The 26,795-nt window shown below is 45.8% G+C and overlaps 1 protein-coding gene across 5 annotated transcripts in view; it reads left to right on the top strand.

The window, feature by feature from the left end:
- The window catches only part of IDE (insulin degrading enzyme), a 111,255-nt gene that overhangs the window by 47,746 nt on the left and 36,714 nt on the right, over positions 1 to 26,795 (top strand). For all 5 annotated transcript variants that reach the window (XM_070752389.1, XM_070752388.1, XM_070752387.1 and 2 more), the window contains 2 exons: positions 23,530 to 23,674; positions 26,409 to 26,519. In XM_070752389.1, coding sequence (XP_070608490.1) covers positions 23,530 to 23,674; positions 26,409 to 26,519 — 256 coding nt within the window. The remainder of the gene's footprint in view (positions 1 to 23,529; positions 23,675 to 26,408; positions 26,520 to 26,795) is intronic.

Genomic DNA, 26,795 nt, shown 5'->3' on the forward strand with positions numbered 1-26,795 from the left:
ATGTACAAGATGATTAATTTTTATTAAACATAGATAGAATAGTTTTGTCCATTAGACCTTAGTGAGTGAGGCAATTTTCCTATGACTTTCAGGGCATTTCCATTTTTTTTAAAATGAAAACATTAGATAAATAATTTGAAATATTTTTAAAAGTTGAAATGTTACAACATTTTAAATTTGAAGCATATCACCAGCCCTCATTTATTTTTAATATGTATTAAACTGTGCATCTTGCTTCTTTTATTTGTGATAGAGAAATTATTCCGTAAAATTTTTATTACAATTTCAATATGACAACTTTGTATTCTCTTAGCTGCTACCTACGCAAGTAAGAAGTAGAAGTTAGACTTCCATGTACAATACGCTGCCTCATTCCACATCAAGTAGTTGCTATTTAGAAGTATTTCTGCTTGAAACATGACATGTGTCTTTGAGTTGACTTTATCATAATCCTATCTGTGCCGACTATTTTATCTCCCTGGATATTGCCAAAATATATTGGAAACTTTTTAAGTACTACAGATGAACAAAAAAATACCTTGTATGCTTAAAATAGAATGTGGTTGTATTTTAGCAATAACCCACAAGTATTTTTCTTGCACTTTGAATCCAATTCAATGAGGTTTTATTGATACATAAGTTAAATGTGAATTTATACTTCCTTTCTGCAAAAGCCATCAAGGTGTAGAATAACCAATTAAAAGAATAATAATTAAATAATGAGCTGCTAAAATAGCTTTTAAAAACCAGATTTAGAAAAACGGATTAATACATTTTGTAAAATCTGCAAAATATTAGTTGGGCGATATATAAATTTAATAAATACTTAAGGAAATTTAATAAATACTTAAATCATAACTTAAAAATGTTTTCCACAATTTGGTATTTGTGCATTTAAAGTTATTCTCCGTACTGAGAGAGCGGGTCCAGCAGTCACGTGGGTTGCTCGCTGTCCAATCTGTCGAGGACCGAGCCTAGTCTTTAAAAAGCCTGCTGGATCCGCCCCTTCCCCAGAATTCACTCGGTCCTACGATCCAGCAGGACTCGTGGTGGCTCGTTCCTCTCGCAAAACACCTTCCCTTTGTCTTTTTTCTATCCAGATAAGTAAAAATTTATTATTGCCTTTTACTTAAAGCTTGCCTTGGTTGCATGCCAGCCTTACTGAGCTCGGTGCTGAGGGAGAAGCCGCGGCGTGGCTATTGCGGGTTTTATCTAAAATGCACTGCTCGTGCTGCTGCCGGATTGTACTTTCTTGTAAATCTACTCGGCCAGGAGGTATACCAGCAAGCTAAGGATATAATAAAAGTTTTTTTTTAAAAGGCTTTCTTCCTCCTGCGGTGTGGGACTGTTAGCAAGCTTCCCTTGATTGTCCCCCGGACTTTAGTATTCCCTCCATTTGCAAAATCTCGGAGCAGTTTATTTTGGCATGAAGGCCCTCAGCGTCCAGTAATTGTCGGCACTTGTGGATCGCCCACGTGCGTCCCGCCTGGCGCCAGTAATTCCGCCGCTTGGCCCTGGAATAAGCTTTGAGACCCTCAGGCCTTTTCTCCCTGGCTAAGCATCCAAACCAGTGTGCCTTGGTTTACTTTGATTAAGGTTAGCGAGGCCTGCCCCTCTGCACTCCCTTGCACGAACTCTGGTACCGACCAGATTGACTGTGAGTTGCAGACGCTCCTCGGCCTAGGAGCAGGGGCCCCCTTCCTTTTGGGAACGTTGCCCTAGAAGCTTCTCCTACCAAAAATTTTGGCTCAAGTCTTGTCCCTGTAATTTGTTCAGGTCATGACTTCGTTTCCCAAGAGAGTCGCATCTAAAGGTCCCAGAGAGGTTAGGCCTTCTGGTGATGAAATTGATACTATCCCCCAGGCCTCTTCTTCCTCTTCCTCGGGAGCCCCTACAATGGCTAGACCTACCGGGGCTGAGAAGAGAAGGGACCAAGCTTTGCAGAGATACATGAAAAATCAGCTAAACATTTAAAGGTTCAGGCTCAAGTGCACATTAGCCCTGACCCCCCAGAGGCTTCTAACCTGCCTCCCTCTGGGTTCCCTGTGCTCTCTCTGGATGAGCCAAACCTAAACATACTCCAACCTAACTTATGGGGCTTAGGTCCAGAGGAGCCAGACATTATGGATGATCCCTCCCAGCCAGACCCATCCCAGGCCTTCAGGGAATCTCCATCTTTACCTGCAACCATTACTAATCTGCCTCCAGAGTTTCAATCTATGTTTTCTGCCTTATCTAAAGCCATTGACGCCAAGCTCTTGGCTATCAATGTGCCTTCTCACTCTTGTCCCCTTCCACGTGCCACTCAGCCCGTGAGTTCTCTCTCATCCTACAGAATTCCAATTAATGAGCATTCAGATCCTTCTCAGGATGAGAACGACAATGTGGACGTAGAGGATAAAGATGACCCGTTCCATTGCCTGTCAGAAGATGAGGAATCTCAAATCAAGATTCCAACCCCGGCTGCGATTTTTCCATTTCAACTCTTCAAATCTCTTCTATTTAAGGCAAGAGTTTCTACAGGCTTAGCCGGGCAAGGTAAACAATCTGTTCCTTCCACAGATCCTCCTGAGGAAAATCTACTATACTTCATGGAGGAACAGGAAGACAAAGAGGTCATCCCCATGCCCAAATTGTTTAAAGATGCTCTGCTTAAGCAGTGGGACCACCCAGCCTTTGGTTTCAATCCCACAACTAAAGACAAGAAACTATATAAGCTTTCCCCTTCTTATGAAGACCTTCTTGTCTGCCCTAAACCTGACGAACCGGTTAAGACTACACTTTGCGGCTACTATGTCTGGTGAAGCAGAGGAGGTATTAAAACCCGAAGACAAATGCCTAGAGCAAATGCTCAAAAGATGTTTCTTCACGGATACCTGGACTATCAAGAATGCAGCAGCAGCATCTTTCTTTTCTAGAGCTCTGCTTTTGTGGCTTCAACAGCTCCAGCAGCACCTTCCCCCTGATGATCTATGGCAGTGATGGCGAACCTATGACACACGTGTCAGCACTGACACGCGTAGCCATTTTCAGTGACACGCGGCCGCCGGAGAAACTTTTGGAGAGTTACATTTCATCCTCGGCTCCTACACGGCCAGGTGCAGTAGCCGAGGATAAAAAAATTGCTGTAGTGTAGTTAGCCCTAAGGATCTGCTAACCTTCCCTTCCTATATTTAGAAAAGATCCCAAAGCTTTCATATTGTTCTATTGCCCAGAGAGATCAAACCACCTCTTCCAGGAATTTCAGATTAGATTCGGGGAGTATGCCAAGAGCTGGGCGCTCAGGGTTGAAGAAGAGATTCTTAAAACAGATCTCTTTGGCGTTCTTTAGAAAGCTAAACGGGTTTTCCTCCGATTCCAAATTGGCGGCAGAGAGGAGAAGCGTTTTCGCTCTCCCTCCCTCAGCATTTTTCCACCAAAAAACCCGTTTCCTTCAGGTTGTCTTCGTCTCCGAGCAGGGGAAAATGCGCGCACGCACGCATCCTCCACCCACCCGTCAGTTCAGCAATAGTTTGTCTGTTTCTTCCAGGCAAAGCCTGACAGACCTCAGAGGAAAGGATGAAGAAGCTGGCTTAAGTGGCTTCCGAGCGACGGTGTTTAAGAGCCCCCCTCCCTCAGTCGCTTATTCAGCCGGTGGGAGGTGGCGGGGCGATGAAAAGATGGAGAGGATGAGTTGGAGATGTTTGGGGAGTGGGGGGCGCAGAGGCGAGGAGAAGATCGGCTACCGACGCGCTCAGCTGCATCTTGTTAAAAAGCTTCTCGTGGGTTGGCAGTGTGAAATATTTATTTTAAAGGCACCAAGTAGTGCCGGGGGAGCAGGAGATGGAAGAGGAAATGCGGGGTGGGTGGGCTCCACTTCCCTGGTCCCAACCGCAGAGTACAAGAGGCGAAAAGCAGCGAAGGAGCATCTGCTACACGGAGGGCGAGGGGAGACCTTCTCCCTCCAAGCCCTTCAGAGCTTCCCGGAAACTCTCCTCCTCCCCCCCACCTCACCGGGGAGGCAGCTTCTGGATAAGAGGCTGGGAATCCCTTGTACTTACACTTGAGAGTGATAGTGGAGTGGATGGGAGGGAGGAGGGGGGGCGACGACAACAGAAAAAGGAGGGGGGAACCGTGAAGGCAACATTTTTAAGCAAGGCAAGCTTTGAACTGGTGGCTTGTGTGCCTAGAAATCAGACATCTATTTGTTAAACGCGGTTAATTCCGACAAATCCCCCCCTCCCTTGAGGAAAACGTGAGTGGGAAATGCACAGTAAAGGAGAAACAGTGGCGGGCTCAAAACGATATCCGGAATCTCTCTCTCACACACACACACACATACACACACAAACACACATGAAGAAGGGAGTGGGGAGGAGATGAGAACCTGACAGATTAGGAGCAATCTTTTTTTTTCTCCCTTTCACAATTTGAGTGGCGCGCGCACGGCATGGAGTCCGCACTCCCTGAGGAAGGCGGTGGTGGGTGGGTTGGGAAGAAAGTTCATAAAGGGCGTGGGTGTTTATTTTGTCCCTTCACGCTTTCCTTATGGGTATGTCATAACCACCCTCCCGGTCCAAATTCAAGGGTCTTGTGAACGGTATATATAAAAAAATTAAAACAAAACAGGAGTGGTGGTCCGGTCGGTGAAAGGTGAGAGGAGCGAACTAAAAGTGACACCTGAAATGACACAAAGAAGACAATTGCCTTCCGGAGTGTTACCCCGGTCCTCTTCTTTCAAAACCATCTCCATACTTCAACGCCCCCTTCCATCCGTTTACTTAAAAAAGAGTTGAAGCGCCACCAAGAAAGGTCCCCTTGTATTCCTGAACTGGCTCCCGCCTTTCTCTCTCTCTCTTCCTCGATCGGTACGCTCCTCTTGCTTGCTCGCATTTTATACGCCACCGCCTCCTCCTCCTTCCCTTTCCCCTGCGGGTTTTGGCCAGGCAAGGCAAAGCGCCCAGCACACTAAAGAAAAAGAGCGGCTTGGGCATTGCCAGCCATCAAGTGGCTCATTAAGGAAATGCAGATGAACTTAGTAGCGCTTGCTTGGGCTTGAAGTGCACAAAATACCAACCTTCAATTGAAGATTTAGCCAATGAAATTCAGCAACAAAAAAGTCACTAAATCAGTGATGGTTCGCCATCACTGGAAGAATTCCCCCTCCCCCTCACTTATATTAGTTCATAGCACCACACACAAGTTAAATAACAGCAAGACCAACAAAAGAAACCAACTGGCAGATTAACAAAGAAGTCACTAAGCAGGTAAGTTAAATAATTATACATATTTGTTATTTAAACTATAAATATCACAAAATTATGTTTTTTTTCTCAAAGTGACACACCACCCAAGTTATGCTCGGGTTTTTGGCGAATTTTGACACACCAAGCTCAAAAGGTTGCCCATCACTGATCTATGGGGCCAACAGGATTTCAACAAAGTTTTTGCAGCGGTCCAATATGTAGCTGATGCTACCTTGCAATCATCAAGATTTGCAGCCGGATCAGTAGCGGCCTCAACGATGGCCAGAAGACTTCTATGGCTGCGCCCTTGGCAGGCAGGAGTGAGGCAAAAATGGCAGCTGGCCATGGGTCCTTTGAAGCGTGACCTTCTATTTTGCGACCTCCTGGACCCTCTTCTCACGGAAACCGTTGACAAAAAGAAAGTTTTGGGGCCCACCAACAAGAAGGCCATCAAAACTCAATCCTTTCGACATCCCAACCGTCAACAGGATCAAGGGTTCGCTTTCCAGAGAAACTCAGGTCAGTATTCCCCTCGTTTTCGCCCCCAACCTGGCAGAAACCCCAGGGGTAGAAGATCCCGTTACCAAAGAGGTTCCTTCTTGATCAGAGCTTCCAGAAAGCCCAGATGGTGAGCTTCATTCCACTCCCATAGGGGGGCGCCTGGCTTGGTTCTCCTTCAGCTGGCGCCATTCCTGTAAGGACCCCTGGGTTATTGCTACTGTGGAATGGGGTCTTCAGTTGGAGTTTATTTCAATGCCTCCAAAACGTTTCATTTCTTGCCCATCCCCCAGGTCTTCTCCATCTCATCTCCGAATCTATCTATCATCTATTGTCTATCAGGGCTATCCAACCAGTTCCCACTTCCCAAAGAGGTCTGGGCTTCTACTCCATCCTCTTCATGGTCCCTAAGACATCTGGAAGATGGAGAGCCATCTTAGACCTTAAAAATTTGAACCAGTTTATTAAATATAGGAAATTTAAGATGCATTCCTTGCCATCCATCCTAGCCGCTATCCATCCTGGGGACTTTATGGTCTCCTTGGATCTCACGGAAGCCTATCTCCATATTCCCATTGCCAAAGGTCACAGGAAGTTCCTACGCTTCGCCTTCCATGGCAAGCACTATCAATATAGGGCCATGCCCTTCGAGCTCTCCTTGGCTCCTCGAGTGTTTACTAAGCTCCTAGGAGCCCTGGCGGCTCACATCCGAGCCACGCCCATTCATATTTTATGCTATTTGTATGACATATTAATTCATGGGGCATCTAAAGAGGACACCTGCTCAGACCTCAACATTACCTTGTCTATCCTACAGGATCATGGTTTCTCCATCAATCTCAAAAAAAGTCAGCTCCATCCGTCTACTTCTATTCAACACCTGGGTGCCATCATAAATTCTGATCTCTCTCAGGTTTTTCTCTCTACTGAGAGAAAAGTCAGTATTAAGGAGCTCATTTCCCAAATACGATCTCAGAGAAGGACTTCCATCATTACCCTGTCTTTATCCCCTGGGCCCGTCTTCATGGCAGGGATCTCCAATGGCTTCTGTTACCATTCCAGAGATCAGGGAACAGCAACTCGGCACACCTCATCACTGTCCCAACCACAGTTTTAAGATCCCTTACGTGGTGGACCTCCCTCACTCTGGACAAGGGATCCCCCTTCAGGTGTCCAGATCAATTCACCATCACCACGGATGCCAGTTTAACGGGCTGGGGAGCCCATGCCCAGGGCCTGATAGCCCAAGGCACATGGTCAGCGGAGGAGGCTTCCAGACCTATCAACTGGCTGGAATTGAGAGCAGTGTTTTTGGCCCTCAAACAATTCAAACCGCACATCATCAATCAACATTTCCTGATTCTCACGGACAATATAGCTACAAAGAGTCATATTTGCAGACAAGAGGGCACCAGGTCCAAGGCCCTGATGAGAGAAGGCCTGAAGTTGGGTCTCTGGGCAGAGAGGCATCTACAGTCATTAGGGGCCGATCACATATCGGGAGTCCTTATTATACAGGCGGATTGGCTTTCCCCGGTCGATTCTGGATCCAGGAGAGTGGAGCCTTCATCCGGCTCTGTTTCAGCAAACTTGCCTCAGGTTCGGTCACCCATTGCTAGACCTATTTGCGACCGAGGCCAATGCTCAACTCCCTCGATTCTACTCCAGGTTCCCATCCCTGGGAGCGGAAGCGACAAATGCACTCAGAATCCCTTGGCCTCAAGGGCTGCTTTACGCCTTCCCTCCAATTCCAATTCTGCCAGATGTGATCCACAAGATCATCCTTGAGAAGGCCCAGGTGATTCTGATAGCCTCTCACTGACCACGCCGGTCCTGGTTCGCGGACCTACAACGTCTGTCCGTCCAGGACCCCTGGCGACTCCCCATTTTGGAGGATATGTTGCAGCAGGGGGCCTCTCTCCATCCAGATCCAGAGTGGTTCCACCTCACCGCTTGGCTATTATCCTGCGCGACTTAGATCTGCGAGGATACGACCCGGACACTGTAGAAATAATCCTAAAAGCCAGAAGGGTGTCCACCAACAGGATTTACGACCATACCTGGTCCAAATTCCACCAATGGTGCTCACAGGAGGATCTAACCTCCCTGTGTATTCTCATCCACAGGATAGTAGCTTTCCTCATGAAGGGGTTCCAGCAAGGCCTTTCATCCAGCACCATCCGTCGCCATCTGGCAGCCCTATCTTCGGTCTTAGCAGGGCCTCGCAGACAACCACTCCGCTCCTTTCCGGAAATTCAAGAATTTCTAAGAGGTATTTCGAACCTCAGACCTTCCAGGGTTCACTGATACCTGTCCTGGGACTTACCGCAGGTTCTCCATTCCCTCACTCAGGCACCATACGAACCCCTAAGATCAGCATCCTTCAGGTACCTATCTTACAAGGTAGCATTCCTGGTGGCAATAACATCTGCCCGACGCATCTCAGAATTGGCAGCCCTTTCCATTAGGCAGGATCTATGCCAGTTCCATTCGGACAAAGTAGTCCTGCGCTTGGACCCCACCTTTCTACCCAAGGTCAGTTCTATGTTCCACAGATCTCAGGACATTGTGTTGCCTTCATTTTGTTCCAACCAGAACCATCATCTTGCGGTCAGATGGCACACCTTAGATCTCACCAGAGCGCTGAGAATCTACATCCAACGGACGAGACCCATTTGAAGGTCTGAAGCCCTATTCGTGGCCTACCATCCCAGATCCATGGGATCCAAGGTATCCTCAACAGTAATAGGTCGTTGGATCCGAGGCACTATCGCAAAGGCTTATGAGTCAGCTTCCCTCACCATACCTAGAAGTATCACAGCACATTCCACAAGAAGTGCAGCCACATCTGCCGCATGGGCAACTCAAGCTCCATTGGAAGAGATCTGCAAAGCAGCCACTTGGGCCTCTCCAAACTCTTTCATAAGGCATTACAAAATTGACTCTTACACTTCAGTGGATGCTGCCTTCGGCAGAAATGTCCTCCAATCCGTTATCTCTCACGATAGCGAACTAATCCCTCCCTAGGGACTCATCTATTGGGTATGTCCCACGTGACTGCTGGACCCACTCTCTCAGTACGGAGAATATGCATTGATTGCTTACCTGAGCGCCTCTTCTTGTACGATGAGCGGGTACAGCAGTCACTTCCATCCCTGTTTTTAATTTCTAACTATGGTTATTCCTTTAACCTGTATCTTTTCTATCATGAGAGTTGAACACTATTGAGTCACCAAATTGAGCCTAAGTCTACGGATTCGCGAATTCTGGGGAAGGGGTGGATCCAGCAGGCTTTTTAAAGACTAGGCTTGGTGCTCGACGGATTGGACAGCGAGCAACCCACATGACTGCTGTACCCGCTCATCGTATGAGAAGAGGCGCTCAGGTAAGCAATCAACGCCTATTTCTTGCACGCCTAGCAAATGAGTCTTTGCTAATAATAGGACAGATATAAAATGAGACTTTTAATCTGTTTGTCACAAGCATAATAAGAAATAAGCACATTTGCAGGCCATCCTAGCAGATTAGTCCATTGGATTATGAAGAATTGGAAGAGGCAGATATGGCAGGAGCCACGGAACTAGCCGTTCCAGGGGAAGGAGGGATCGCTGGTTAACAGCGATCCCTTGTTCCGGTTCTGTGAGCTCAACCCAGGGTGCTGGTGATGAGTGTAATTCTGGCCCTGGGCTCAGGTTGCTGCTACTCAATGCCAGGTCGGTGGTAAATAAAGCTCTCCTCATCCGGGATTTGATCCTGGATGAGGAGGCTGACCTGACATGCGTGACTGAGACCTGGCTGGGCCCAGAGGAAGGAGTATCTCTCTCTAAAATTTGCCCAGCTGGGATTCAGGTATGGCATCAACCGCGACCCCAGGGAAGTGGGGGAGGAGTGGCTATTATAGCCAGGGAGACCCGTTGTTCCAGATATTGCGTGTTGTGAGTCCCTCCTTGTGAAATTGGACTTAGGGGTTCAGGTGGGCTTGTTGCTCATGTACCTGCCTCCCAGCTGCGTGTCAACAGCCCTGCCTGTGCTGCTCGAGGAGGTAGCCGGGCTGGCGGTGGGATTCCCCAGAGTTATAGTCTTGGGGGATCTTAACCTGCCTTCGCTCGGCGAAACCTCTGGGTTAGCGCAGGAGTTCATGGCCACCATGACAGCCATGGACCTGACTCAAGTAGTACACGGTCCGACTCACAAGGGGGGGGGGCACGCACCCGACATGGTATTCCTCTCTGAGCAATTGAGTAATGGTCTGAGACTAAGGGGCTTAGAAGTGTTGCCTTTGTCATGGTCAGACCATTTTCTATTACGGCTTGACTTCCGGGCTCCAATCCTTCCCCGCAGGGAGGCGGAACCGATTAGACAGTTCCGCCCCAGACGCCTGATGGACCCAGAGGGCTTTCAGAGGGCGCTTGGGGTTATTCCAGATGCACTTGTCCACAGTTCGTTGGAGTCTCTTGCTGAGGCCTGAAACAAGGCTGCAGTGGAGGCTCTTGACCGGATTGCGCCGTTGCGACCTCTCTGCAGCACTAGACCCTGTAGAGCTCCATGGTTCAATGAGGAGCTCTGGGAGTTGAAATGCCAGAAGAGACGTCTAGAGAAGCGATGGAGGAAGAGTAAGTCCGAATCTGATCAAACACTTGTAAGAGCTCACATTAAGACTTACAAAGTGGCACTCAGGGCGGCAAGATGCGCGTATCATGCCGCCTTGATTGCATCAGCGGAATCCCACCCGGCCGCTCTGTTTAGGGTGACCTGCTCACTTCTTAACCAGGGGGGAGTTGGGAAGCCCTTGCAGAGTAGTGCCGAGGATTTTAACACATTTTTCGCTGATAAAATCATTCGGATCCGGGCGGACCTCGACTCCAATTGGATAACAGAGTCAACTGACAACGAGTCAGTTGAGGTGACTGGGGCACATACCTGACTGGGAAGAGTTTGATCTGGTGACACCTGATGAAGTGGACAAGGCCATTGGAGCTGTGAGTTCTGCCACCTGCTTACTGGATCCGGAGCTGGGTCCAGGAGATTGTCAACGCCTCCTTGGGGAGGGGTCCTTTCCAGCTCCTTATTAGGAGGCACTTGTGCGCCCCCTCCTTAAGAAGCCTTCCCTGGACCCAGCCGTGCTTAATAACTACCGTCCAGTCTCCAACCTTCCCTTTATGGGAAAGGTTGTCGAGAAGGTGGTGGTGCTCCAACTCCAGCGGTCCTTGTAAGAAGCCGATTATCTAGGTCCCCAACAGTCTGGATTCAGGCCCGGCTACAGCACGGAAACTGCTTTGGTTGCCTTGATGGAAGATCTCTGGCGGGCCCGGGACAGGAGCTTGTCCTCTGTCCTGGTGCTTCTTGACCTCTCAGCGGCTTTCAATACCATCGACCATGGTATCCTTCTGCGCCAGCTGGAGGGGTTGGGAGTGGGAGGCACTGTTCTCCAATGGTTCTCCTCCTACCTCTCTGGTCGGTCGCAGTCGGTGTTAGTGGGGGGTCAGAGGTCGACCTCGAGGTTACTCCCTTGTGCGGTGCCTCAGTGGTCGGTCCTCTCCCCCCTGCTATTCAATATCTACATGAAACCGCTGGGTGAGATCATCCAGGAGCATGGGGTGAGGTATCATCAATATGCGGATGATACCCAGTTATACATCTCCACCCCATGTCCAGTCAACGAAGCAGTGGAAGTGATGTGCCAGTGCCTGGAGGCTGTTGGGGTCTGGATGGGTGTCAGCAGACTCAAACTCAACCCGGAGTGGCTGTGCGCTCTGCCTCCCAGGTACAATTCCACCTGTCTGTCCATAACCCTGGGGGGGGGAATTATTGACCCCCTCAGAGAGGGTCCGCAACTTGGGCGTCTTCCTCGATCCACAGCTCACATTAAAGAAACATCTTTCAGCTGTGGCGAGGGGGGCGTTTGCCCAGGCTCGCCTGGTGCACCAGTTGCGGCCCTATCTGGACCGGGACTGACTGCTCACAGTCACTCATGCCCTCATCACCTCGAAGTTCGACTACTGTAATGCTCTCTACATGGGGCTACCTTTGAAAAGTGTTTGGAAACTTCAGATCGTGCAGAATGCAGCTGCAAGAGCAATCATGGGCTTCCCAAGGCATGCCCATGTTACACCAACACTACGCAGTCCGCATTGGTTGCCGATCAATTTCCGGTCACAATTCAAAGTGTTGGTTATGGCCTATAAAGCCCTTCATGGCATTGGACCAGAATATCTCCGGGACCGCCTTCTGCCGCATGAATCCCAGCAACCGGTTAGGTCCCACAGAGTTGGCCTTCTCCGGGTCCCATCGACTAAATGTCGTTTGGCGGGACCCAGGAGAAGAGCCTTCTCTGTGGCGGTCCCAACCCTCTGGAACCAGCTCCCCCCAGAGATCAGAACCACTGTTCCCCGTAAGCTGTGACCGTGAGCAGGTGCGCACCCCCAAATACCCCCCCGCGTGCCCTTTTGCACGGGTGCGCGCTCCCCATCCCCCTGCCAGCCCGCGGGAGGGCAGGGGCGGGGAGGTGCAGCAGTAGGAGTAAAGGGAGCCGCGGCCGCCCCTGCCTCCCCACGGTGCCTCCGGCCAAACGCGCCCCTGGCTTCTCCGCCCTGCCCCATTGCCCGCCCGATCCGCCCCCTCTCCTCCTCCGCCACCTCCTGCCTTGGGGCGCTATCTGCCCCCTCTCATCCGCCGCCGCCTTCTGCCTTGGGGCGCGATCCACCTCCTCTCCTCCGCCGCCGCCTCCTGCCTTGGGGCGAGCAATCCGGGAGTCCGGGACTGTGTGGCTTTGCGCCATGAAGAGAAAACGGCTCCAGCAGCAGGGAAAAGTCGGCCGGGCTAATGGGAGGCGTCGTGTGGCCGGGCGCTGGGGACGCCTGGGAGGGCGAGGGGGCTGCTGCCGCCTCTTAGCTGCAGAGCCGGCGGGCGGAGGCGAAGACAACGGCGCCCTCCACTCTCTCTCCGGCTCTTTCTCTCTCTTTCTTTTTCTTTCTGTTGCCGGCGTGGTGAACGAGAGAGAAAGAGAGAGAGAAAAAAAGGAGGGGAGAGAGAATGAGAGAAAGAAAGCAAGAGAGAAAGAGAGGGAAAGAAAGCAAGAGAGAGAGAAAGAGAGGAGGGAAGGAGGGAAAGGGAAAGACATAGAGGGAGGGAAGGAGGGAGAGAAAAAACAAAAAAGAGAGGAAGGAAGGAAGAGAGAAAGGAAGAGGGAGGGAGGGAGGGAGAGATAGAAAGGAAAGAGGGAGGGAGGAAAGAGGGAGGGAGAGATAGAAAGGAAAGAAGGAGGGAGAGGGGGGTAGTAGGATAGGGAGAGGGAAAAGGAAGGGCTTGGAGAAAGGCAGGGGGAGAGAAAGATAGAAAGGAAAGAGGGAGAGATAGAAAGAAAAGAGGGAGGGAGGGAGGAAAGGGAGGGAGAGATAGAAAGGAAAGAGGGAGAGATAGAAAGAAAAGAGGGAGGGAGGAAATGGAGGGAGAGATAGAAAGGAAAGAGGGAGGGAGGAAAGAGGGATGGAGACATAGAAAGGATAGAATCATGGATGCAAGAACTTGCTCATGTGTGATAGCGCACGCCCACACTTACTTTATTTATTTATTTATTTATTTATTATCTATCTATCTATTTATTTATTTATACTTATATGCCGACCAGTCCAAAAGGGACTGCCGCTCAGACACTATACTTTTCCGCTCACCCCGAAAAAAAATTAGAGGGAACACTGATCAGAACTGCCCCCACCCTCCTTAAGACCCATCTCTGTTGTCAGGCATGGGGGAACTGAGACATCTGCCCCAGGCCTATACAGTTTATACATGGTATGTTTGTGTGTATGCTTGCTTTTAATAATGGGGTTTTTAGTGTTTTTTAAATTATTAGATTTGTTCTTACATTGTCTTTGTTATTGTTGTGAGCCGCTCCGAGTCTACGGAGAGGGGCGGCATACAAATCTAATAAATAATAATAATAATAATAATAATAATAATAATAATAATAATAATGATGATGATGATATAATAACAACAACAACAATCATTTTTTAGATGGGAGAGTTCTTCAGCCCTTCAGAAGTTGGACCTTTGAAGTCAGATCAATAATTCGATTTGAAATTAGATGAATAATTAGCATATAGTGCATCTCTTTCAACATCACAACAGGGATATATCAAAGGAAGTTCATTTGCTTCTGGAAAAGATTCAGTTTTCTAAGTACTTGACTAGCATCACCTACATCTTGTCTGTTTATAATCTCATATTGTTTCATCCACATTCAGCCAGTTATCAAGTTCAGGAATATCATTTGTTTGCTTAGTATTGAATAACAAAAGACCATTGTTCAATGTTTACCGAAACTTAAAATGATCTATTTTAATTACAGTATTTCTTTTTTTTGCAAAAAGTTTTTTATTTTTTCTCTATCAATTCATACATGTCCATATACCTTCAGATATTACAATATTACAATAAATACATGATTATACATTTTAATCAGTCATTTCTAAATCTTTATATATATATGACACTTTATTCCAGGTAGATTTTATTAAAATTGTATTGCTTCCAAAAGAAAATAAATAAATAAAAATAAATCTAATTTTGTCCTCTGGCATTTCTATCAATTAATTTCAAAAAGTCTTCCCCCAAAATTAACCACTATTATCTTAATTTACCAAGATAGTTATTCTTTCACTTGCCTTTTAATTTTAAGCCATATTGCATCTTCACCGTTCTTGATCTTCTTATTTGTCGTTTGTTTCCCCCCGTTTTGTCATAACCAAATGTGTCCCATAGAAAGCAATACTCATTTGTATATATTTTTTGAAATATTATTAGGCTTCTCGTATTAGTCTTCATTATTTTATTGATGTTATTCCAAGTCATTTAATTCTTCAAGTCTCAGCACAATAAAGTTTCCAAATACACCCAAATTGATCTCATATATAAAATAGTAAACAATCATAATATATACCGTATATACTGGAGTATAAGCCGACCCGAGTATAAGCCGAGGCACCAATTTTTGCCACAAAAACTGGGAAAACGTATTGACCCGAGTATAAGCCGAGGTTAGAAAATGCAGTGGCTACTGGTAACTTATAAAAATGGAAAACAATAAAATTACATTAATTGAGACATGTTTTAGAATATTTATTTTAAAGAAAACCAGTAAACTAGCTCTGTAAATTTAAAAGAGGGTAAACAAATTAACAATATTAACAATAAATTAAAAAGTAAAAAAAGTAGCTCGATCAGGAACAAAGCTAAAACCTAAGAGTTAAAATCCTTCAAAACTGGATTCCTTCTCATCATTAATTGGATTTACATTATTGTTCTGTTTTTATATATGCTGTGAGCCACCCTGAGTCCTTGGAGAGGGATTGCATACAAATCCAATTAAATAAATAAACAAACAAACAAACAAATTAATAAGTGTATCCAAAGAAGAGCTTCAGCATTAGCTGCTGTGAGGTTATCAGCATAGAAAACCAAATAGATAGATAGATAGATAGATAGATAGATAGATAGATAGATAGATAGATAGATAGATAGATAGATAGAAATAGATGCAGATAGATAGATAGATAGATAGATAGAAAAATAGATAGATAGAAAGATAGAAAAATAGATAGATAGAAATAGATACAGATAGATAGATAGATAGATAGATAGAAAAATAGATAGAAAAATAGATAGATAGAAAGATAGACAGATAGAAAAAGAATTCCTGTCTAGCTCTGCCTCATAACACATTATTAGATCCTATCCAAGCAAGGACAGCAACTATCACAAAATACCATTTTTTAAACAGTTTAAATCCTTTCAAAGGAGGGGGAGGAGAATCTGACAGCAAGGGGCCTTTTTAATCCGACTAAGGGCAATGCAGAGAGAGACTCACCATTGCTTTTTCCCCCTCTCGGTTGGAGCAAATGGCTGCCTCATTTGCTTGAGCCAGGGAGAGGAACTACGGCGTGGGAGAGGGGACAAAAGCTGGTGCCTCCTCGCTCTAGCTCAAGCAATGGCGCCCTCGTGTGGTGACTTTGTCAATGACCCGAGTATAAGCCGAGGTTGTGTTTTTCAGCCCATTTTTTGGGCTGAAAAACTCGGCTTATACTCGAGTATATACGGTATATTGTTTTCATTTGATTTATTTCCACTCTCTCTAATTTTTAGTTGTCCATCTTTAAAACTGATAATTATATTAAATCAAAAATTTAGCCTATCACCATTATCAATTAATCCATCTAATGTGTAATATCAGCCTGTATAAACAGAACAGAAAAATCTCCACTCTTTGTAAAGTAATTTAAATTAATTATATGTATCAAATTCTAAACAGTTAACATTCTAATCACAAATAACTCTAGGATAGTGATTATAATAAAGGGAAGAACAAAAAGAAGAAAGGAAAAATATCTTCCTATAACATTCCAACACCACTCATTCATTTCCTTTTAATTTCTCAACCACTTCCTTTTTATCTTTATATTGTCCCCATTTCCATAGCTTCTTCCAATTCTTTCTTTTATCTTTATACCAAAAACTTCTCTTTCTCCATTGCATCTGGAAGGAGAGTCCAACATGGGTATTACTCCAATCCTATTGGTAGAGACTGAGTTAGAAATTTACATATTAATTGAGCACCGCCCCCTCTGCTCTCCCCATGAGCCAGTTTTAAAAACTCAGTCACTGAATAGAGACATACTGAGTTGTGGCTTAAGATTTTAATAATATAAATAAATTGTGAATGAGTGTTTTTTGCTTTACCGTTTTAATCCCTTTGCTTTGTTTTTCAGGCATGAAGACACAAGAGGATTCAGACGGTCTGGGGTTTCTGCCCTCAGTGGGCACCACCCCCAATGAACCTCCTCAGGGGTATTGCATTCCCCCAGAGGGAACACCCCGTAGAGGAGCATCCAGCCTGGGGGTCCCTGGTCTCCGAGGCCATACCGAGGCTGTCAGCCGAAGGTGGGGGGGTCCGCCCCCCCCCACTGGGAGGCTTGAAGCCGGCTCGTAATCGCTGGTTTAGAGAGACGGAGCCGAGTGCCTCACAGCTGATGGGGAATGGCGCGGCGAGCCGCTAGAGGGACAGCCGCCGCCGAAACCGCCGATGCCAGCGGGACCGAAACAGCGGTCAATAAAGGCACGGAGCCAGTCCCCCGAGGCAGCGGGGGAGGCCTCCAGGTCGGGGAGCCCCAGGCAACAGCCCACGGAGCCGCGGAGGCTGGGCGCCGCCATGTTTTGGGGCTAATTAAGGCGGCAAGCGTCGTTTGGGCGCGAAATCGGCTGGCGGCTGGCCAATTAGGCGCGAACGGGCTGGGACGCCCTAGTGCGCAAGCGCAAATCCCGGGCAACCGAGGGCGCCATTTTTTCGCTGAATTGTGCTGACGAGGTGGGCCTGGATAAGCTACCGGAGGTCAGAAGGCAAGAAAGCGTGAATTACATTGCCTGGCAGTCATGAGTACTATGGAGGAGACTCAAGGAAAGGAGGCCCTGAGTTCTCCTGCACCATCTAAGGAGAAAGTTAAGGGGAAGCCTAAGGAAAAGGCAAAATCCCACTCATCTGCCTCCTCCTCCTCCATCAAGGAGGCTGAGAAACGCATAAAAGCGCTGGAGAAAAAACTTGAGGCAGCATTGCATGCATCTCCTGCGGGGCTCCCTCTGGGCCAGAGACATTCTTCAGACCCTCTATCACCATCTGCCTTCGGGCCTACAGGGGTGACATCAGCAGGAGATTGGTCTCCAGACCGGCAAGCCCTGCCCCTGCCCCAGAGCATGCCTTCCCCCAGCACATCATGGGCTAGACCAGGTTCAGCGGGCCCTACTGGAGGGAGTTACCAGGGGCCAGCAGCCACGTTCACCCCTACTGCAGCGGGCTTACGATCCCAGCCTGGGGCGTGGCAAAATCTGCCTCCAGATCTGCAGGACCTCATCGTGAATGCATACTCACAGAATGTGGCACCGGGGGCTCAACAGTACGGGAGACCCCCCCAACAAGCGATGGGTTCTTGGTCGGCACCGCCCCCTTCGGGTTTGGGGTCCTTGTTAGAAGAACAGGATCAGTTTGAGGACAGTGATCCGGAATTTGGCCTTTCAGAGGATGAAAATGCACCGGAGCAGCCACCTTCGGTTGGCCTGTTTAAACCGGCATTGTTTAGAACCTTACTATCTAAGGCCAAGCAGGTAATGAACCTTCCGGGCGCTGCCAAAGCAGCAGAGGCCACTGAGTCAGAACAAGCCTCGGCCTCGTTACTGGATGAACCCCAACCCGAGTCCGACCACTTTCCGGCTTCAGGCATATTCGTAAAGGACATAAAGAGGCCGTGGCAGCAACCAGCAGCGGCACAGGGCCCTTCTAACATCGAGAGAAAATTTTACACCTTCGACGAAGAGGTGGAAAACCTGCTGGAATTCCCACCAATCGACCAGCCGGTCGTGACACTTGTCTCCAGCGCCTTGGTGCCCTCGGAGACCGGGGAAAGCCTCAGGCCGGAGGAGAGAAAGGCGGAAACGTTGCTGCGCAAGGCGCACCTGATGTCCGGCTGGGAATTCAGGGCGGCAGCAGCTGCGTCTTTTATCAATCGAGCGTCACTAATGTGGATCAAAGAGATGCAATCTCGACTGGGGCCCGAAGATGGGCGTCTCCGCCAGGACTTAAGTAAATTGTTGGCGGCGACCGAGTTTTCGGCGGACACCACCCTTCACGCGGCCAAATTTTCCACAAGGAGCATGGCAACCACGTTGTCATCACGCCGGCTTTTGTGGCTGAGAAACTGGCAAGCCGATCTCAAGTCTAAATGGCGCCTGGCCTCCGGCCCCTTCCAGGGCTCCACCCTCTTTGGAGATCTGTTAGAAAAGGTCCTAGTGGAGGACAAGGATAAGAGGAAGGTCCTCCCTAGAGCCAACAGACGGCCGGACAGAAGGTTCACTCTGTATTCACGGCGTCAGTCCTTTCGATGGGACCCTAACACGGCTTCTAACCAGGGCCAACGCTCCTTTTCCCAGGGCCAATACAACCAGCAGGCCTATAGGAGCGACCGCGGCGCCTTTCAGGACAGACAGAGAGGCTATCATCAGTCCAGAAGACCCTTCCGCGGGAATACCTCAAGAGGGTTCAGACGCATGAAGTGACTCGGCCGCACTTCAACCCCTAGGAGGAAAGCTGCAGGACTTTGGCAGGGCCTGGCAAGCAACTTCCTCCGACCAATGGGCTCTGGCTACAGTCACACAAGGCTCAGGCTGGAGTTCGTGCAGCCACCGCCAAGCTGCTTTTTACACTGCCCACTCATAAAGGACATTCAAAAGAGACTACAACTGCGCAGGGAAATTTCGCACCTGCTAGACATTCGAGCAATAGAAGCGGTCCTGCAGCCAGAGGAAGGCAAGGGGTTCTACTCCATGATTTTTATCGTTCCCAAATCCTCAGGAGGCTGCAGGTTGATTCTCAACCTGAAGCAACTGAACCTCTTTATAAAATACCGGAGGTTCAGGATGCACTCGCTGCAGACCATTCTAGCGTCCATCCGAAAACAGGACACGTTAACATCCATAGACCTCAAGGAGGCCTACTTGCATGTCCCGATCCATCCGGATCACCGCAGATTCCTTCGATTTTGCACCGAGGGACGGCACTACCAATACAGGGCCATGCCGTTCGGCCTGTCATCGGCCCCACGAACATTTACGAAGCTCTTGGACGTGTTGACCGCCAGCCTACGGGCTCGATCCATCAGACTTATGGCCTACCTGGACGATATACTCATTTTGTCCAGGTCCAAACTAGCCGCGGAGAGAGATCTCATCGAGACATTGCGTACGCTGGAACTCCACGGGTTCACAGTCAATGTGGAAAAAAGCCAGTTGACACCTACCACCAGGCTCCTACACTTGGGAGCGATTATAGACACTCAGGAGGGCACTGTGTCACTCTCTCAAGAGAGACAAAACAACATCAGGCATTTGATAGCCAGTATCCAGCGGGGACCAGTCCCGCTTTCATTGCTGTCAAAGGTACTGGGAACCCTAGTATCTGCCATTGGCATCGTTCCATGGGCCAGGTTCCATATCAGGACATTGCAATGGTTCCTCCTTCCTGTTCAAAGGACCAAGGAGAGTCATTCTCACAGACGGGTCCATTTACCCCGGAGGGTCAGGGACTCACTAAAATGGTGGACATCGGCAGCAATCAACAGAGGATCTCCGTTCCAGACAAGGGACCAGATCATCCTAACCACCGATGCCAGTCTTACCGGATGGGGTGCCCACGTCGGAGCTCACATGGCTCAGGGACTGTGGACGACGGAAGAACTTACCTCGGGCAACATAAACTTCCTGGAGTTAAGAGCGGTATTCTTGGCTCTACAGACATTTGCACCTCTGGTTCAACATCAGCACGTGTTGGTGCTTACGGACAACGTGGCGACCAGGGCCCACCTGAATCATCAAGGGGGCACAAGGTCGCAGCGTCTCATGGAGGAGACGGAGGCTCTCTTTCTTTGGGCCGAACAACATCTACGGTCCCTAACAGCAGAACACATTGCGGGAATCAGCAATACACAAGCAGACTGGCTGAGTCGGTCCACCTTGGACCAGTCAGAGTGGAAGTTGGACCTGGGCCTTTTTCAACAGGCAGTGCAGCGGTTTGGCCTTCCGCTGGTGAATCTTTTCGCCAGCTCCCAGAATACCCAGCTTCCAAGGTTCTACTCTCGATTCCCACAGCCAGGAGCCGAGGAGATCAACGCTCTCTGGACGTCCTGGCTACCGGGACTGCTGTACGCGTTCCCACCAACGAATCTGATACCACGAGTGGTGGAAAAACTCCTGCGAGAGAGGGCGGAGGTGTTGTTAGTAGCCCCTCACTGGCCTCGACGACCGTGGTTCTCCGACCTGGTGGCACTATCGGTGTCCCCGCCCTGGAGGATCCCGGACTACCTGATATCACTCAGCCAGGGGGAACTTCAACATCCCGACCCCCAGTGGCTTCAACTGACCGTTTGGCATTTGAACGGGTCAGGTTACGAGGATTGAAGCTACCAGAGAAGGTCATCGACACAATGCAGGCTGCAAGGCGTCCATCTACTTCTCGGATCTACCAGACGACATGGGCGGCCTTTTGCAGTTTCTGTGACAAACGAAACATCAATATTGAACAGGCTTCGGTCATTACAGTTCTAGAGTTTTTACAGACTGGTCTTGATCGAGGGCTAGCGCCCAACACGCTAAAACGACATGTGGCAGCACTCGCGACCATAATACGAGTGGAAGGAGTCAGATCCTTGACTTACCATCCCTGGGTGAAGGATTTTCTGCGGGGAGCATCGAATCAACACTCCCCACCGATTCGGCGGTTTCCATCATGGGACCTCCAGTTGGTCCTCAAAGCCTTGACTAAACCACCGTTCGAGCCTCTAAGATCTATTCCGTTGAGACTACTGTCACTTAAAACAGCCTTCTTAGTGGCGATTACGTTGGCTCGGAGAGTGTCAGAGTTGGCGGCCTTGTCGGTACGTCCTGACCTTTGTATCTTTTACCCAGACCGAGTGGTGTTGAGATTAGATCCTTCCTTTATACCGAAGGTCAACTCGGAGTTTCACAAGAAGCAAGAATTAATTCTCCCAGACTTTTGTTCCCACGGCAGTCACCCGTCTGAATTGAGGTGGCATAAGATCGATGTACGCCGTGCGGTCAAGATTTATATCAGACGCACAGAGGTTTGTCGGAAGTCGGAGAAGTTGTTTGTCTCGTTTGCATCGGATAAAGAGGGACTTAGAGTTTCATCGGTGTCCATTAGTCGTTGGATCAGGGAATGTATTGCGGAGGCGTACAAAGCCCGTAACCAACCAATACCACCAGGAGTGACTGCTCACTCAACGAGGAGTGCGGCGACCTCAGCGGCCTGGGCTACTCAGGCGTCCATAGATGACATCTGCAGGGCGGCAACATGGTCGGCGCCATCGACTTTCATACGACATTATAAAGTGGATTCCTTCGCCTCAGCAGAGGCGGCTTTTGGGAGACGTGTTTTACCACGTGTTTGTTTATCTCCAACGTCCCTGACAAGACCTTCTCCCTCCCATGGGCCGTAAATCTCTGGTATATCCCATGTTGGACTCTCCTTCCAGATGCAATGGAGAAGAACCGTTGTACCTACCTGAACGGTCTTCTCAGTGCACTGGAAGGAGAGTCCAAACCCACCCGGTACAGTTATGGGTGCAGGGACGCCGGAGTGGTCTATTAGTCAGTTCTTGGTTGTTAACAATAAAAGTTGGTTATCCTCTGACTATGGTTTTTTGTTTTTAAAACTGGCTCATGGGGAGAGCAGAGGGGGCGGTGCTCAATTAATATGTAAATTTCTAACTCAGTCTCTACCAATAGGATTGGAGTAATACCCATGTTGGACTCTCCTTCCAGTGCACTGAGAAGACCGTTCAGGTAGGTACAACGGTTCTTCTCCACACTTTTTCTCTGTTTTCTGTATATATCTGAGAGCCGGGGTGGTGCAGCAGGTAGAGTGCTCTTTAAAATTTCATTCAGAGATGTCACCAGTCCTTAATAGTTGCTTGTTCCATGCCTCAAATTCACAAATTACTAAGTTTTCAGAATCTGTCTAGCTGCTAACAAAAATGTATTCCACAGCCTTTTATAATTTGTAAATTTTCTTTTTGATAGTTAAAAATCCAATTCCTTTTTTTTCTTTTGTTGTTGATATTCAAGTTCATTCTTATCCAAAACAGTCTAATCATTTTCTTTCAAACAATAACAAATTTAAATCTGTTTTAAATTCCCTCTGCTTTCAGGCTTTCAAACCTTTCAAGGTCAGCAACTGGGCAAGTGTCCATAAAAATATTCAACCATTGCAGTAATTCCTTCGATCACCAGATGGTATCATCTGTTCCGACCTCCCAGCTCTGCCTTTCCTGTTTTAATTTTTCCATTTTTTAAAATCAAGTCTAATTTTTCAAGTTATTTCTTCCAAATGTTATCATGCAAATTTCTTATGCCTCCTCCAAATCTTTTAAAACACAGTTCCAAATCTTTGGTAATTGGACTTTAGTTGTAGATCCCTTTAACCCTGTTACTCCCTTAATTTCCAGTCCTTTTGTTCTCCTTAAAATATCAAAATGCTTCTCACTTGCCGCAGTTTGTTCACCTTTCCAGCACCTGGATTTAGTTTTTCCTTCCCAGATGATTCCAATCTTGCAATTCAATTCTTTTGAAGTGACCGCCGCAGCTTGGACAGCATTTGAAAGTCATCTACAGCCGAGGAGGATGAGCCGGCTCCCAGGGGGATTGTTGTCCCGCCAGCCCACTGGCAAGTGCTCTTTTTCCCCCACCCCTACAGGGTGGTTCTGACCTGGTTCTAGATGAACCAGGTCTCCAAATGGCACAGATATTGGAGTTCCCGTATAGAGTGAGGGGAAACTCCATGGGGCTGCAGCATTGGTCACACCCTGCTCCCTATTTTAACTGTTTCATATAGCTAATAAATAGTGTAGAAAATAAAACATCATAGTTTCAAAGTATTTAACAATAGCTTTTGGATTTTACCAAACTCAGTAATTACAAAAAATAGTAAAATATAGCATGTTCACTAGTAGTAAAAACATATTGTTAAATGAAAGTCTAATTTGAAACCTGTTCAGAATATATGAAAGCAGATGAAAGCAGTGCTACCAGTACTCCATTTTTGTATTTTTCTATTCATATATTGTCTTAATGGTACTCATAACAGGAAGTGCCCATTTTTTTTCAGCATTGTATCTTGAGACCCAGTATTGAGGTTCTATAGAATTGGGAAATTATTTGTATCAATTTTATTTCTAACATTTTCTTCCAGCCCATTTGCTTACGTGGATCCCTTGCATTGTAACATGGCCTATTTGTACCTTGAACTACTCAAAGACTCCCTCAACGAGTATGCATATGCAGCAGAACTAGCTGACTTGAACTATGATCTCCAAAATACCATCTATGGGATGTATGTAAGTACCAACGTCAAGAAGACTCTTAAGAGTCTTAAATTTACTTCTAGGAATCAAGAAACAATTTGATTTACTGGAAGAATTTTAAAAATGATTTTCCCAATTGCGGATCTACCATAATTTTAAAGTTCCTTTTTCAACCTTGATTTCTAGTTTCTCATAATTTGGATTTCACATGAACTATTCTTGATCTTCAAGATTCCTATTCATATTCAGATTTTTCATTTCATTTTATATCATTCATTAAATTAATGAAATTAAATGAAATTTAGCCTAAATTGGAGTTCAGATTCCACATCTTTCTTCCAGAAGTCCAGAAATCATTAATCTTAACAAGGAAACAAATTCCTTATTTTACATTAGTATTTCATTCCCATAAATATTGGTTATGAGGCTGCATATACATACTCTTCAGTCATGTTTCTTCATCCATTATTATGTCACGAAGTATCAAAGCATCGTTTTTTTTCTTTTTGTTAGTCGCTACCTTTATGTTGACCCTCTCCATTGCAACATGACATACCTATTAATGAGGTTGTTGAAGGATGATTTAAAAGAGTATACATATGCAGCACGCCTGTCAGGTTTGAGCTATTTCATTGCCTCAGCAATGAATGCAATACTTGTAAGTAAGATGGAAGAGCAGAAAAAAGTGAAATGGCTTGAGAGTTATGCACTTGGAAAATGCTTGTTTTTTCAATATTTTTTGCATAACCAGTTACCAGTTCTGTATTCTCTTGCATCCCTCTTGTCTGGAAGTGTCTGGAAAAAGACGCTTGGTTTAGCTATGATTGGAGTGCTTTTTTGTGGTCATATAGTGCTTTGTAATACATTTCTAATTTGCATCTTTATTTAATATCCTGGAAAGTATTACTTTGACTTTTTTGACAATCAGTCTTTTAGCTACTTTACACTAAAAATAAACAATGATGTTAGTCTAACATGCTTATTGAGGCACGAACCTTTGCAGGATAGAGTCTACTTTGTTAAACATTTCACTGAATTAAATACCATTAACTGCATTATTGGCTGTATAAAAATTGCTTGTAAGGGCCAACTTAAGTATTACAAATGGACCTTATTTATTTTTACAAATTAAATTTCTTACATATCATCAATTCCTGGGATTTTTGATCAAATATAAAATATATGTTTTGTTTAACATTTTAATTGTCACTTTAAAAAGTTTTATGTTATTATCTGAAGAAAATATGTTTTGAAAAAAATGTGTATTGTATAAATATTAAAATTGAATAAAAATTAGTTTCTCAGTGCTCTTTGAGCTAGTTATTTTCTTGCAGACATTTTATTATTGGGTTAGGAAGCAGTGCAAAGAAGAATGAAGTATGTGGGCTGTTTGTAGCTTGCCCATGGACCTTTGCTAGTGTGTGTGATTTTTTTTCTTTGATGGTTTTTTGAATGGGATGTTATTTCCTCCTCTAGTATTTATGAGGTGCTGTTTTCTGCTTATCTGCCATTTGGTTGCTAGACAGCATGTGTACTAGCATGTTTGTGTCTGTTGAAGGCTGATATAGCTGAATACTTTCCAAGTTTCCAAGATTAGCTTAATTAAAGAACAATCAAGCTGGAAGGAACCATTACAGGTAGGGCAAGATACAATGTATATAAACAGCCATCAAACCTACTCCAGACTGGTGGTGTTCCCTAGCCTGGCAATGAAATATCTGCAAGGAACAAACATGGCTCAGCACCAAAAAACTAACAATTTGACCTTGAGTTATAATAGTCTCTTCTGTTGTAACTAAAATACAATTTAAACCTCTTCTTTTCAATTTAAACTTGAAATGTGTTCCTAGTAAGACGACTACTTTACTTCAGCAGTGTTAATGTACCGGTATCTTATATTTTTGGATCACAAACTGGGATCAACAAAGATAAAATTGGTTCTTAATTCATCTACCATGACATTTTCTATCATAAATATTCATTTTAAAATGTTATACTCAGATACTTTGTTCTAGTAAAAGGTGTACTTCAGTTTTTATGTTGAATTATTTCTGTATTATAATATAACATCAGATGCCCAACATACTAGAAGAAGGAAACATCCATTCTTCATTTAGATATGCAAACATTGCATTATTCAGAGTGATGAGTAATGATAATATATATTCTTTAAATGACAGTGTTAAAACATTTATATGATTTGCAATTAACCAGTTTATGAAGTACTGTAGTTTACTCTGACATATTCATGAATTAAATATTCTGATACTCTTCTTTATGTTAAATAAGAACCTTGTGAACTGTCCTGAGTGGAAAGTTTTTCTTCGATATTTTTCTGTAATAATAAGGTCTTAGAGTACTTTTAGTCTTTATTTGAAGGAATAAAAGCTAAGTTTGTTTACTCTTCTCTCAGACCATATCAACATAGGGTTTTTTAAAAAAAAAATACTGTTTTTTCCTCACAAACCAATTGCATACCACTGCATCAAAATTTGCTCTGCAGCATGGTACAATATATTTTCCATTGTAATCTAAATCCCACTGTGTTTAATTTGATTTGTTTAAGTTCAGAGAAAGAAACAAATCATTGTAACATCATATATGTAATGCCGTGCAATTAAAGATTAAACTGGATTTTTATTGTTTGGAAGGAGAGAATTCCCAGTGTTGGTTGATGCCTGTTGCTCTCATTGGATATATTTTCTTTAATGAATGGATGGAAGAGCTGTTTAAAGTATACAACTACTTATGTATTCTCTTTGTGTAGCTTTCTGTAAAAGGTTATAATGACAAGCAACATATTCTGCTGAAGAAGATCATTGAGAAAATGGCTACCTTTGAGGTTGATGAAAAGCGATTTGAAATTATCAAGGAGGCGGTAAGCCATCTGAAAAGTTTGATTCTATTACAATGAGAAACATCCTATCTATGAAAAAAGAAACAACATATATGTAATGCATGTAAAATATATGATGCATATACATATACATCATATATGTAAAAGGGCAAGATGGTGGGTGGGCACAATGCATAATTCTAAACTAAAGTTAGATTCCTGAACACTTAATAGGGAATGATTTTTATCAGTTACTTGTTTCTGAGTAGACAATGTAAGTTGTGCTCCTTAGCCCTTCAATTTGCAAAAGGCTAAGAA

This window comes from Erythrolamprus reginae, chromosome 5 (genome assembly GCF_031021105.1).
Source record: "Erythrolamprus reginae isolate rEryReg1 chromosome 5, rEryReg1.hap1, whole genome shotgun sequence".
Classification (NCBI taxonomy): Eukaryota; Metazoa; Chordata; class Lepidosauria; order Squamata; family Dipsadidae; genus Erythrolamprus; species Erythrolamprus reginae.